This window comes from Papio anubis, chromosome 7 (genome assembly GCF_008728515.1).
Source record: "Papio anubis isolate 15944 chromosome 7, Panubis1.0, whole genome shotgun sequence".
NCBI classification, from domain to species: Eukaryota; Metazoa; Chordata; class Mammalia; order Primates; family Cercopithecidae; genus Papio; species Papio anubis.
The window spans coordinates 146863494-146876195 of NC_044982.1; the positions used below are offsets into that span (position 1 = coordinate 146863494).

The 12702-nt window shown below is 42.4% G+C and overlaps 1 protein-coding gene across 4 annotated transcripts in view; it reads right to left on the reverse strand.

The window, feature by feature from the left end:
- The window catches only part of BUB1B (BUB1 mitotic checkpoint serine/threonine kinase B), a 61893-nt gene extending 52225 nt beyond the window's left edge, over nt 1–9668 (reverse strand). For 3 of the 4 annotated variants that reach the window (XM_009209903.4, XM_009209902.4, XM_009209901.4), the window contains exons 1-3: nt 9422–9665; nt 5394–5537; nt 161–220 (exon numbers count right to left, since the gene is read on the reverse strand). In XM_009209903.4, coding sequence (XP_009208167.2) covers nt 161–220; nt 5394–5537; nt 9422–9456 — 239 coding nt within the window. In that variant the 5' untranslated portion in view covers nt 9457–9665. Of the gene's footprint in view, nt 1–160; nt 221–5393; nt 5538–9421 lie in introns of all 4 variants that reach the window. The other variant, XM_003900762.5, reaches the window with a different exon arrangement.
- Between the last annotated feature and the right edge of the window lie 3034 nt (nt 9669–12702).

Consider the following 12702-nt stretch of genomic DNA (forward strand, 5'->3'; position numbering starts at 1 on the left):
ACACTTCAGGAAAATATATTATGATTAGTCTGGATCTCTGTGCCCCCAGGACACCACTGTCTACTCTGACACACACTCCATATACCCTAATTTGAGAAACATGGCCATAAGGACTTATCTGTTAATGTTTCTATTGTCCTTGTGAAATAAAAAGACCCACCTATCCCAAACATCCAGAGGGTCATGTCCAGTGTAAAATCGAATTTCAGATTCAAATGCCCTGAAATTTAAACAGAAAAAGTTAGCATATGCAATAGTGACAACAGCCAATGAACAAGTATCACTTCCATTTTTATTCATGTAATAAGTAGGTCATATTGATCTAAATTATTGCACTAGAGTTTATGGGTTTGTTAAATAATAGAAAAAGGCCAGCCATGGTGGCGAATGCCCGTAATCCCAACAATTTGGGAGGCCAAGGGGGGGTGGATCACCTGAGGTCAGGAGTTTGAGACCAGCCTGGGCAACATGGTGAAACCCCGTCTCTACTAAAAATACAAAAATTAGCTGGGCGTGGTGCCAAGCACCTGTAATCCCAGATATTCGGGAAGCTGAGGTGGGAGGAGCGCTTCAACCCAGAAGTAGAGGTTACAGTGAGCAGAGATCGTAGCACTGCACTTCAGCCTGAGCAACAGAGCGAGATTATGTCTCAAAAAAAAAAAAAAAAAAAAAATAGAAATAAGATTCTACTTAACATAAGAAGAGAGAGAAAATATATAGAAATTAGAGAAATAAATTTCAAGACAACATACAGAAAAGTAGTATTAATATCACACAGCAGTTAAAAACTCTGGAACAAGACAACCTAGATTCAAATTCAGCTCCACCAATCACAAGCTGAGTAACATGGACAAGCTACTTAAAACTCTGTTTTCAGTTTCTTTATTTGTAAAATGGGGATAATAATAGTACTTTTTTATTAGGTTGACCAGTCTTAAATGTAAAGGGTTTACACACATGAACAAATATATAAATAAGAATTTTAAAGTTCAGAAAAAAATTCCATGGGTAACATTAGTCAGAGAAGAATAATACCATAGATAATTTGGAGAATACCTCAAAGAAAGGGTAACATATGACTATAAAATGCTGGCAAAGGCAGGGAGGGCTAAGACCAAGTTAAGACTGACCAGTTAGAATAGAGGGGAAGAATTAGGTAATAAGCCATAATTTGGATAAATGATTAATAAAAATTGGATAAGAAGTTATGTTTGATCTAAAAATAATAAATTAGTTCCTGTCACATGGGAATCTATACTCTAATAAGAAAAACAAAGTACACAAACGAAAAATGAACTAGTAATACAAAGCGGTATACGAAATTATAGTTGCCAAGAATGGATAGTAAAGGCTTTAAGAAGTCAAAAGGAGGTATCACAGAAGCAGCCTCAGAAGGTGAGACTCTGAAGGAACCACAGAATTTGAAAGAAAAACAGTTTTTTCAAGACAGAGGGAAACTAATATTGAATAAAATTACGAAGGTGGAAGAGTTCATCCAAAGGAAGGTCAGTGGACCCTAAGCTATAACAAAGTCAGTACCGAGAACAAACGGAGACCCCTGGAGAAGTAAGAAGCATATGCTTTAAATGTAAATTTAAAGACTTTGGATTCCATCTACTCCAGCCACTATTGGAGGGCATCTTAAATATAAGATTTCAAAAAGATTAATCAAAAACTTTATAAGGATAGCCAGGCATAAGAAGAAGGGACCACAATTATGAGGCTAATATGGCAATTAAAGTGTGAAATAATGAGATTATCTGCAGAAATGGTGAAAAAATAAAATCTAAGATGTTACTGATAAAAATCAGCAATCTTATCAATTGATCTGTAGATTCAAACCAACGTAATCAAAATCCCAGGAGGTTCTTTTCTTTTTTCTCTCTTTTTTTTTTTTTTTTGAGACAGAATTTCGCTCTTGTTGCCCAGGCTGGAGTGCAACGGCGCGATCTTGGCTCACCACAACCTCTGCCTCCTGGGTTCAAGCGATTCTCCTGTCTCAGCCTCCCAAGTAGCTGGGATTACAGGTATGTGCCACCATGCCCGGCTAATTTTGTATTTCTAGTAGAGATAGGGTTTCTCCATGTTGGTCAGGCTGGTCTCAAACTCCTCACCTCAGGTGATCCGCCCGCCTCGGCCTCCTAAAGTGCTGGGATTACAGGCGTAAGCCACCACGCCCAGCCTTTTTTTTCTCCTTTTCAGTATGCTCTTTTCTAGAAATTGCCAAGATGATTTCAAAAGTTGTTTGCAAAGGCAAAGGACCAAGAATAACTAAAGCAATTCTGAAAAACAGCAAAAGCTGTAGAACTCACTCTGCTGGACTTGCTATGTAAAACTAATCAAGACAGTGTATTGCCGGGCGCGGTGGCTCAAGCCTGTAATCCCAGCACTTTGGGAGGCTGAGGCGGGCGGATCACGAGGTCAGGAGATCGAGACCATCCTGGCTAACATGGTGAAACCCCGTCTCTACTAAAAATACAAAAAAACTAGCCGGGCGCGGTGGCGGGCGCCTGTAGTCCCAGCTACTCGGAGGCTGAGGCAGGCCATTCTCCTGCCTCAGCCTCCGAGTAGCTGGGAGCTTACAGTGAGCCGAGATCGCGCCACTGCACTCCAGCCTGGGTGACACAGCGCGAGACTCCGTCTCAAAAAAAAAAAAAAAAAAAAAGACAGTGTATTATTGGAGAAAGGATAAACAATTTGATCAATAGAACAGCATATAGAGTCCAGAAATAACTCACACATATGTGGTCAAATGATTTTTGAAAAGGGCCCCAATGCAATTCAATGAGGAAAGGAAAAAAAATCTAACAAATGGCGGCAGAACAACTAGAAAGATAACCCATATGGGGGGAAAAAGACTTTTTTACTCCAACCCCATACCATATATAAGGATAAATTTAAGATTAAGATAAATCATACACCTAAACGTAAAAGCCAAAACAATGCTTGGCCGGGCGCAGTGACTCACGCCTGTAATCCTAGCACTCTGGGAGGCCGAGGCCAGTGGATCACCTGAGGTCAGAAGTTCCAGACCAGCCTGGCCATGGTGAAACCCTGTCTCTACTAAAAATACAAAAAATTAGCCAGGCATGGTGGTGTGCGCCTGTAATCCCAGCTACTCGGGAGGCTGAGGCAGGAGAATCGCTTGAACCCGGGAGGCGGAGGTTGCAGTGAGCTGAGAGCATGCCATTATGCTCCACCCTGGGCAACAAGAGCAAAACATCATCTCAGAAAAAAGCTGAAATAATGAAACTAGTAAAAGAGAACATAAGAGAGTATTTTTGCGACTTTGGGGTAGGCAAAAGTCTCCTGAAGAGGACACAAAAAGTACTAACCATAAAAGAAAAACACTAATTAATTGAACTTCATCAAAATTTAAAACTTAGCAGTTAAAAAAAAAAACACCCAGAAAATAAACAGCCATGGGTGAGGGAAAAAAATATTTGCAACACATATTTGATAAAAGACTAATACGGAGACTACAGAGACTAAAGAACCCCTACTGGGGAGCATAGATTCAGGGAATCTTGAACTATGTTCCCGAAACTTGTATCAGGGAAAACTTGAATCTATGCTCCTGAGAAAAGTAAATAAAGAACCCCTGCAACACAATTTGAAAACTGGGCAAAATATCTAAACAGATACACCACAAAAGAAGATATACAAAAGGCCAAAAAGCATGTGAAAAAACGTTCACCATTATTAGTCACCAGGGAAATGCAAAGTAATGAGACACAACTCCACAAAACTAGAATGGCTAAAATGAAAAAGATTGACAACGCCAAATACTGGAGTGGATTTGGCACAAATGAACTCTCACGAGTTGCTGGTAGGAATGTAAAATCTTACAACCACTTTGGTAAACCAGTTTCTTCAACAGTTAAACATACATCTATTCTATGGTTCAACAATTCCATTCCAAGGGAAATGAAAATTATGTCTACTGCCAGGCGCGGTGGCTCACGCCTGTAATCCCAGCACTTTTGGGAGGCTGAGGCGGGCAGATCACAAGGTCAGGAGATGGAGACCACCCTGGCTAACACGGTGAAATCCCGTTTCTACTAAAAAATAGAATAAATTAGCCGGGCGTGGTAGCAGGCACCTGTAGTCCTAGCTACCAGGGAGGCTGAGGCAGGAGACCGGCATGAACCCAAGCGGTGGAGCTTCCAGTGAGCCAAGATTATGCCACTGCACTCCAGCCTGGGCAACAGTTTGAGACTCCATCTCTGAAAAAAAAAAAACAAAAACAAAAAGAAAATTATGTCTACAAAAAGCCTTGTACAAGAATGTCCATAGCAACATTATTCATAAAGCACAAAACTGGAAGAATCTAAATATTCATCAACTGGTGAATAAATAAATGAAATCCTATTCAGCAATAAAAACAGTAATCTACTGATGCATGTAACATGAAAAAATATGATGAATGAGGCTGGGTGTGGTGGCTCACGCCTGTAATCCTAGCACTTTGGGATGCCAAGGTGGGTGGATTGCTTGAGCTCAGGAGTTCAAGACCAGCACAGCCAACATGGCAAGGCTCCATCTCTACTAAAAATACAAAAATTACCCGGGCGTGGCGGTGCATGCCTGTAATCCCAGCTATTTGGGAGGCTGAGGTGGGAGAATCACTTGAACCCGGGAGGCAGAGGTTGCAGTGAGCTGAGATCAGGCCACTGTACTCCAACCTGGGTGATAGAGGGAGACCCTGTCATATTTAAAAAAAAAAAAAAAAATCCAAAGAGATTAATAAGAATAGTCATTACATTATAATCCCAAATTATGATAATTTGCCTGTAATGGCAGTATTTCTTTTTGTCAGAGATTGAAGGTAGAAACTGATATTTTGATTTACCTTTTTTTTAAAAAAGCATATTTATCAAAACATGTATTAAAGGAGAACAAGATCCACAGGTCCATTTGAATAACGTAAGAGTATTTTTCAGCTTTTATTTATCCAGAGTTTGTTAAATCATTATTGAGAACTTTCTAGTATAAATTCAATTGTTCTGAGGTTTACATGTCTTTGGAGACCACTATTTTTTTTTGTCATACTCTCAAAAATAACTTCCTAACATAATACTTTTGGGAAGCATTGCAATGTAATACTTGCTTTACTATGTTTATCACTGTCCCCTGTATAAATTGCATTTCTATTAATAAAAAGAGTTTGGCTGCACCACAATGAAATGAAATCCTATAGCCTTTGTTCTTAATTATACTTGAGGATATCTTCAGATGGCTGTCATGTGATATGAAGGCAGATAGAGAACAGATTTTCATACTACCAATTTTTGAAGAGTACTCATTATGCCATCCCTCACGGATCCACACCCACGTTATCTACAACATTTGGGATGAATGATGACAGGTTGAGACTCAGCCATTCTACACACCGTTTCTGCTGCTGAAGAGTATTGTTACAGGCAGATTCTTGTGCCAATGCTCCCTGAAGTGTGGACATGATCCGCCCTTGCCTTAAAGGTTGTACATTTTCTTTACTCAGTTCCCATTCATCTCCCTCCAGGGACATGGCTTCACTGTGAAGAAGGAAACAAATGTAAATCTCATACCAACATTGACTATTATAGCACTAGATTATTGTAAATGTCTTCCGATAGGTGATTATTCATGGTCTTGGGTTGAATATAGTGGACTGACACAGTATTATTATTATTATTATTATTATTATACGCCTAAGCTGCTTTGTTAGCTGTTTTTCAAGTTTATGGCTACAGTATTGCCCAATGGAAGACAACTTGGCAAGGATATTGTAGACAGCACTATAAGAATAGGGCATTGCCATGTGTGGTGGCTCACACCTGTAATCCCACCACTTTGTGAGGCCAAAGTGGGAGGATTTCTTGAGCCAGGAGTTTGATACCAGCTTGGGTAACATAGCGAGACCCCACCTCTTTCTTTAAAGAAAAGAAAAATGAATAGGGCTTAATGCAGAAAGAAAAGAAGAGAACAAAAGTGTTATAAATTTGGCAAAGTAGACAAAAAGGCAATAAGTAATTCTATGCCTACCACTGAATGCATCATCTAGTTTAATTTAAAATTAGTGCCGGACATGGTAGCTCATGCTTATAATCCTATCACTTTGGGAGGCTGAGGCAGGAGGAGTGCTTGAGCCCAGGAGTTCAAGACCACCCTGGGCAACATAGGAAGACCCCCATCTCTACAAAAAGTGAAAAATTAGCCAGGCGTGATGGTACATGCCTGTGGTCACGGCTACTTAGAAGACTGAGGTGGGAGCATTGCTTGGGTTCAGGAGGTCGAAGCTGCAGTGAGCCATGATCACACCACTGTACTGCAGCCTGGGCAACAGAGCAAGACCCTGTCTCAAAAAGAAAAAATTAAAATTAGCAACGTGTGGGTGTGACTAATGTCCCATGTTTCAATGATGACTCAAAACTGAAGTCTGTACATATAGGTAGCCAAAAGCAGAAGCAAACACACACAGTTTACTAGTCACAATCCCCTGTATCCCCACACCCAATTCTATCAAGCCTACTGAGAGAATCCCCAAAACGTTTTGGAGGTAATTGCCATTATGTATTCTGCACTTCAGAGGTTTGCAATTGTTAGATAGAAGACTACTTCTAAGAGACATCATCTCTGGACTTAAAAAGAGAGACACACTGGAACTAATCTTTGAAATAGAGTGAAAGTTATATGGGACTTCAGTCTAGATGAGCGCTGAAAACTTAAAGTTAACTGTGATTAATAATTCGAGTTGTAATCAGTTACATCTTTTTAACTACAATAAGTTCTCACTTAACATTGGAGACAGCTTCTTGGAAACTATGACTTTAATCAAAATGGTATGTAACAAAACCAATTTTACCACAGGCTGATCGACATAAACAAGAGTTATGTTCCTATGGCATATTTCTGGTCACAAAAACATCACCAAACTTCTAAATAAAGACTCGAAACACTTTTAATATTAAACATTGAAATAAATGTGAGCTATCCATACACTTAAGAACAATTAATGAAAACAAAAAATAATCATTTACCCAATTTTTCGTGAATCCGTGAGTGACTGCAGTCATAGTGTTGGTGGGTTAACTCAAGGAATAAACATTTGAGAGTGAAAATTTCAAGAAGTACCTCCTACCACCACAAAGTTCAAAAACAAACAGTAACATTATAGTGGGCATGCTGGGCACTTTCATAAGGCATTGTTTATTGTCATGCATTTGTATGATTATCATACACACTTTCTATAAACTTTTTAAATAGAGACACGTCTTACTATGTTGCCCAGGCTGGTCTTGAACTGCTGAGCTCAAGCAATCCTGTTGCCTCAGCCTCCTGAAGTGCTGGGATTATAGGTGTGAGCCACTGCGCCCAGCCTTTACAGATTTTTATTTTACAATAATTTGTATTCATTCCTTCATTCATTTTCCAACTCACTTATTCTAGTTCGGGGTCGAGGGTGGCCAGAGCCCATCTCAGCAACTCAGTGAGGAACCAACCCTAGACAGGATACCATTCCATCACAGGGAGCACTCACATTCACACTCATTCAGACTGGGATCATTTAGACACGCCTATTAACAGGTACATCTTTGGGATGTAGAAGGAAACTGGAGTAGCTAAGGAAACCCATGCAGACATGTGGAAAACATGCAAACTTCACATACACAGCAGCCCCGCAATGAATTATTTTTTTTTCTCATCAACATTATAACAAAACGACATTATACCAGGACCTGCTCTACATTGTGTGAACCCTGTAAAGGTAAAGGCTATGCCATTTATTTTTGTATGCCCACGATCTAATACAAAATATAACACTATTATGCCCTGAATGTTTGTTGAATTCATCTGAACTTTCTTCTCTTGCTCTTAAAAATAGTGATTACATTATCTCAGTTAAATATCCCAAATTGAGCTAAGACTGCCCCCACTTCCTCCCAGACCTGCTCCTCCCACAGTCTTCCTTTTTCTCAAATAAATGGCAATCCCATTCTTCAGTTGCCCAAGCCAAAAATCTTAGTGCCAACTTTGATGCCCTTCTCATACCCCTCAGTCAGTCAGCAAATCCTACTGGTTCTACCCTCAAAATATATACAGAAATCAGCCACTTCTCATCATCTCCACTGTTTTCCACCTGGCTCAACTCACTTTTGAGCTGAATTATTTCAGGCTGAATTATTTCAACAACCTCTTAACTAGTGTCCCTTGCTTCCATCCTTTGCTGCCTTTAGTGTATTCAACACTACAGCCAAAGTGACCCCACTTAAACCCAAGTCAGATTATGTCCTTCCTTTGCTCAAAACCTTCCAGTGACTTTTGATTACAACTAGAGTAAAAGCTAAGTCCTTACAATGTCTGCGTCTTCACCATTTTTATGTAATATCCTTTTACTCTTCTAGTTAACTGCTCCAGTGACAATGGCCTTGGACATGCCAGATGCAACTTCCTTCCCCAGCTCTCACCCTCAGCCTTTGTACTTCCCTCAGATATAGAACCGCTAGCTTTTGAGATTCCTTCAAATCTTGACCAAAATGACATCTCAGTGAGGCTCCAGTGTTCAAGCTAAAATTGCACCAGTCTCCACTCCCAATATTCCCTACCCACACTTGCTTTATTTTTTTTAATACTGACCACCATCTCTACCTAACAGTTTCCTTATTGTCTGACTCCCCCACCTTCATCCAACCCAGGATTTAAGCTTCATGAGGGTTGAGATTTGGGTGTCTGTATATTTGCTGCATTCAGAGCTTAGCCAAAAAAATACTCGTTACATGAATGAAAGAGCCCATGACATAGCACTTATCTAGGTATTGTGGGCACCATGGTGAACACACATACACATTTCCAACCTAGAACTGCAATATAGTTTTTTTTTAATACAAGGAAAAGCCGCAAACATGCAGAGAAAGGCTTTTTAGATCTCTACGCTATTGGCATAATTTAGATGTCTATGATATTGGCTAAAGGCTTTTTAGATCTCTGTGCTATTGGCATAGCACCTGCCTTTTGTTGATGGCTTATTTGGAAGCAGTTACTTAACAAATACTTTGAATTCCCCCAGAACCACGTAAGGCAGCATTAACATCAGCGTTTTCCATACATACGATTTGCCCAAGGTCAAACAACTAGCAGGTGGCTGAGCTGAGTTACAAACAAGACCACATTACAACTTCTAAAGTCTTTGTTCCGCTGGGGTCCCGCAGCCTTCTTCGCTTTGAAGCTGGATGAGGCAGGATTCGCACGTGCCCTCAGTCCACTGCCTTTTCCCCTCCACCTCTGGCATTCGACTCCAAAAGGAAGGAGGCTCCGGCGGGGCCTGTTCTGACAGTGCCGATCTCCCCCTCGACTACTCCGAGCGGAACCTTCTATTACCTACCAGGCACCTTCGGGTCCTCTCAGGCCCAGCCCCCAGCAGCTCTTCTCCCGTATCTACCTCAGAGCACCCCCTTCCTTCTTCACCGCCGCCATCCTGCATTCCTGGCTCAGGTCCTCGTCCTGCTGCAGGTCTTTCCTCCGGGCCGCAGGCCGCCTGGGCTTTCTTCCGCAACCTGCCCTCGGAGCTACAGAAACGACCACGGCACGCACTCGACTCCCTTACAAATCAGCCACCTCAAGCCCGCACCCCTAGCCGCCAAGTTTCAAATTTAACGGTCCCGCGCGGTCGACGTGGCCACGCCCCTTCGCTCTTCCGTGCTCTAGCCTCTCGCCCAAAGCATTCTGGGGCTTGTAGTTTATACCGGTTTAGTCCGCGAAGTCGCGGTGCATAATGGGAATTGTAGTTTCCCGGAGTCAATGGCCGCGGAAGCACAACATGCTTAGGCGAAACAAATTCTCCGCAGGTGCTGTCTTGAGTCGTGGCTGGAAGGCGAGTCTCTGAGCCGAGCGAGGAACACTTAAAGCACCAGAATTTCTTTGCTGTTTTGAGTGCTGGGAGATGTCTCTGAGTGCTTGCACTTGGCCTGACTCTTCTAGAGTGACTACCCCTGCTGTCTGCCCCAAATCTCACCCGTGCAGGGTTCTTAGGCCACGGACCTAGCTGTTTCCTGCCCCACCCTTGAATTCAAAAAAGCTGGATTCCAGTTCTGTAAAATCATACCAAATGTGCAACTTTAGGCAAGCTATATAATCTCTCTGACCGTCAGCTTTCCTCATCTATAAAGTGATGATATTGTCTTGCTTTCTCTTCTGCTCAGTCCACAAGCAGTAAACACAGCCATGCTATGGTTCCCAAGGTTTCACCTCTTTTCCCCTTCAGGAGACGAGCCTTGACTGACATTAAACTGTTCGTCGCAATTTCAATTTTCTGAGGAAGAAACTGTGATAGATCAGATGTGACCAGGGGAGTAGGGTCTTTTTGTTTGGTTGGTTTTGTTTTAGAGACAGGGTCTTCTTCTTGCTCTGTCGCCCAGGCTGGAGTGCAGTAGCCTGATCATGGCTCACTCCAGCCTCCAATTCCCGGGGTCAAGTGATCCTCCCACCTGAGCCTCCCCAGTAGCTGCAATTACAGGCACTAGCCACCTTGAGGCAGGAACAGGGTCGTTTAAGAAAGCACAGGTACAGGGGATTTCTCCTTTATGACTGTGGGGATGGTCGGAGAAGCAGCAGTTCCCAGAGGCAGGTGCTGAGGATACTGTCCACTACTCCCTGTTTCTTAGTTCCCAGCTTTCTGTCTTTGTTCACATTATGTAAGTCATTCTTTCCTCTGAATCATCAGGACTCTTGATTCCAAAGAAATAGAAATCCAACTTAAACCGGCCTACTCAGAAAAGGGAATTTACTGTCTTTTATATATAAAAGACTTCAGATAAAGCTTAACCCAGGAGTCATGTGGACTGGGCCTCTCTCCACCTCGCCTGTACTCTTGTTGTTGGTTTATTGTCATTCTCCATTGGGCAACAGATTCAGGACTTTATCCTTACAGGTTCAGATTCAGACTTAGGAGTCACCCTGCTTAACCCCTTCCTCCCAAACAGTCACTGGGGATAGTAGATTTCAGGGCTTTGATTGTTCAGAACCAAGTCATATGTTTCACCTTGGGACTGAGAGAGGGGAAGGGGTGATTCCTCATAGGAAATTTTGGTTACTCTTTACATCCTAGTCCTCCACATCCAGGAAGCTTTCCTGGATCATGTGAGATGCGGTGCATGGGATTCTCTCACTGGCTCATTTTATCTCTTACCTTATGCCAGTACTGGCCTAGCATTTCATTTCCTTTCAACAGGGTGTCCTGTTCATATCTACGGCTTCTCAGTTTTGACTATTTCCTACAAACGATCTTGGAAATGTAGCATTTGGTCTTTTGATCTCAGTCTTTCCTATAATCTAGTCGGATTTCCCATAAACTGTGGTACAATGTAGAACTCATTCAGGTTAAACCCCTTGCTTGTTTCACTACGGAGAAAGAAGGAGGTAGGTAAAACAAAACAAAACAAAACTCCAAAATGTATGACAGGAGGTGCTCTGTGGTTTAATTTGGAAAATGAGTTCTTAGGCTGGACTGTAGCTTGGCAGCCAACATAGGGCCTGGGTGGGGATAGGCTTTAACTGCACCCGCCAATTCTAAGAAAGTCAGGATTAAGCTCGTACACATGTATGGTCTAATGAGGGTGAGACAAAGGCTCACCCCAATGTGCTGAACCAGGATGGGACACAGAAGATGAGAACAGTGAACTTGCCCTCTAGAAACTTCAGGCCAAGGCCGGGTGCCGTGGCTCGAGCCTGTAATCCCAGCACTTTGGAAGGCTGAAACAGGCAGATCACGAGGTCAGGAGATCGAGACCATTCTGGCTAACACGGTGAAACCCCGTCTCTACTAAAACAATACAAAAAACTAGCCGGGCGAGGTGGCGGGCGCCTGTAGTCCCAGCTACTCGGGAGGCTGAGGCAGGAGAATGGTGTGAACCCGGGAGGCAGAGCTTCCAGTGAGCTGAGATCCGGCCACTGCACTCCAGCCTGGGCGACAGAGTGAGACTCTGTCTCAAAAAAAAAAAAAAGAAGAAAAGAAACTTCAGGCCAGTAGGAGAGACAAAAACAGGCAATTTCAGCTGGAGAGAAATAAACTCAGGAGGCCATGGAAGCATATGAGAGAGGCTTCCAACCTAGTCCTGGGGAGAGGTCAGGGGAAGTGTCCTGGAGAAGATGGGCAGCCTGAAGGGCAAGGAGGCCTTGGCACAAACTATTGAGCACAACAACGCAAGTTGTGTAGCAGCCAAAGTTCATAGCATGTGCCCACCTATCCATTCACCGCTCTCCCATGAGTGTTCCAACCCCGGCCTCGCCTCTTTAGACCTCCATGCTGGGCCATCAAAACTTACCTGTCCTGTGTCCCATTCTTTCACGTATCACATTGAAAACATTGGAACGAAATCACACTCAGGTGTTAAAAATAGTTAATGCTGAGATGCAGTATTTTTCACATCATGTTCTAAGATGCTAATACATGTTACGGTGGATTAAGAGTTTGGTGTTCAATTAAGTCTCTAAAGTGCTGGGTTAAATGAGAAGTTTCGTGGAGCCCTTAATATGCCAAAATGCACCTGAATCTCCAAGGATGGGGGTGTGTTTGTTTCCTAATGATACTGTAACGCATTACTACAAACTTAACAGCTTAAAACAATACACATTTATTATTAACTTACAGTTTGATAGGTCAGAAATTTGACGTGGGTCTCATTGTGCTAAATAAAATATTGGCCGGGCCGGGTATCTATCAGA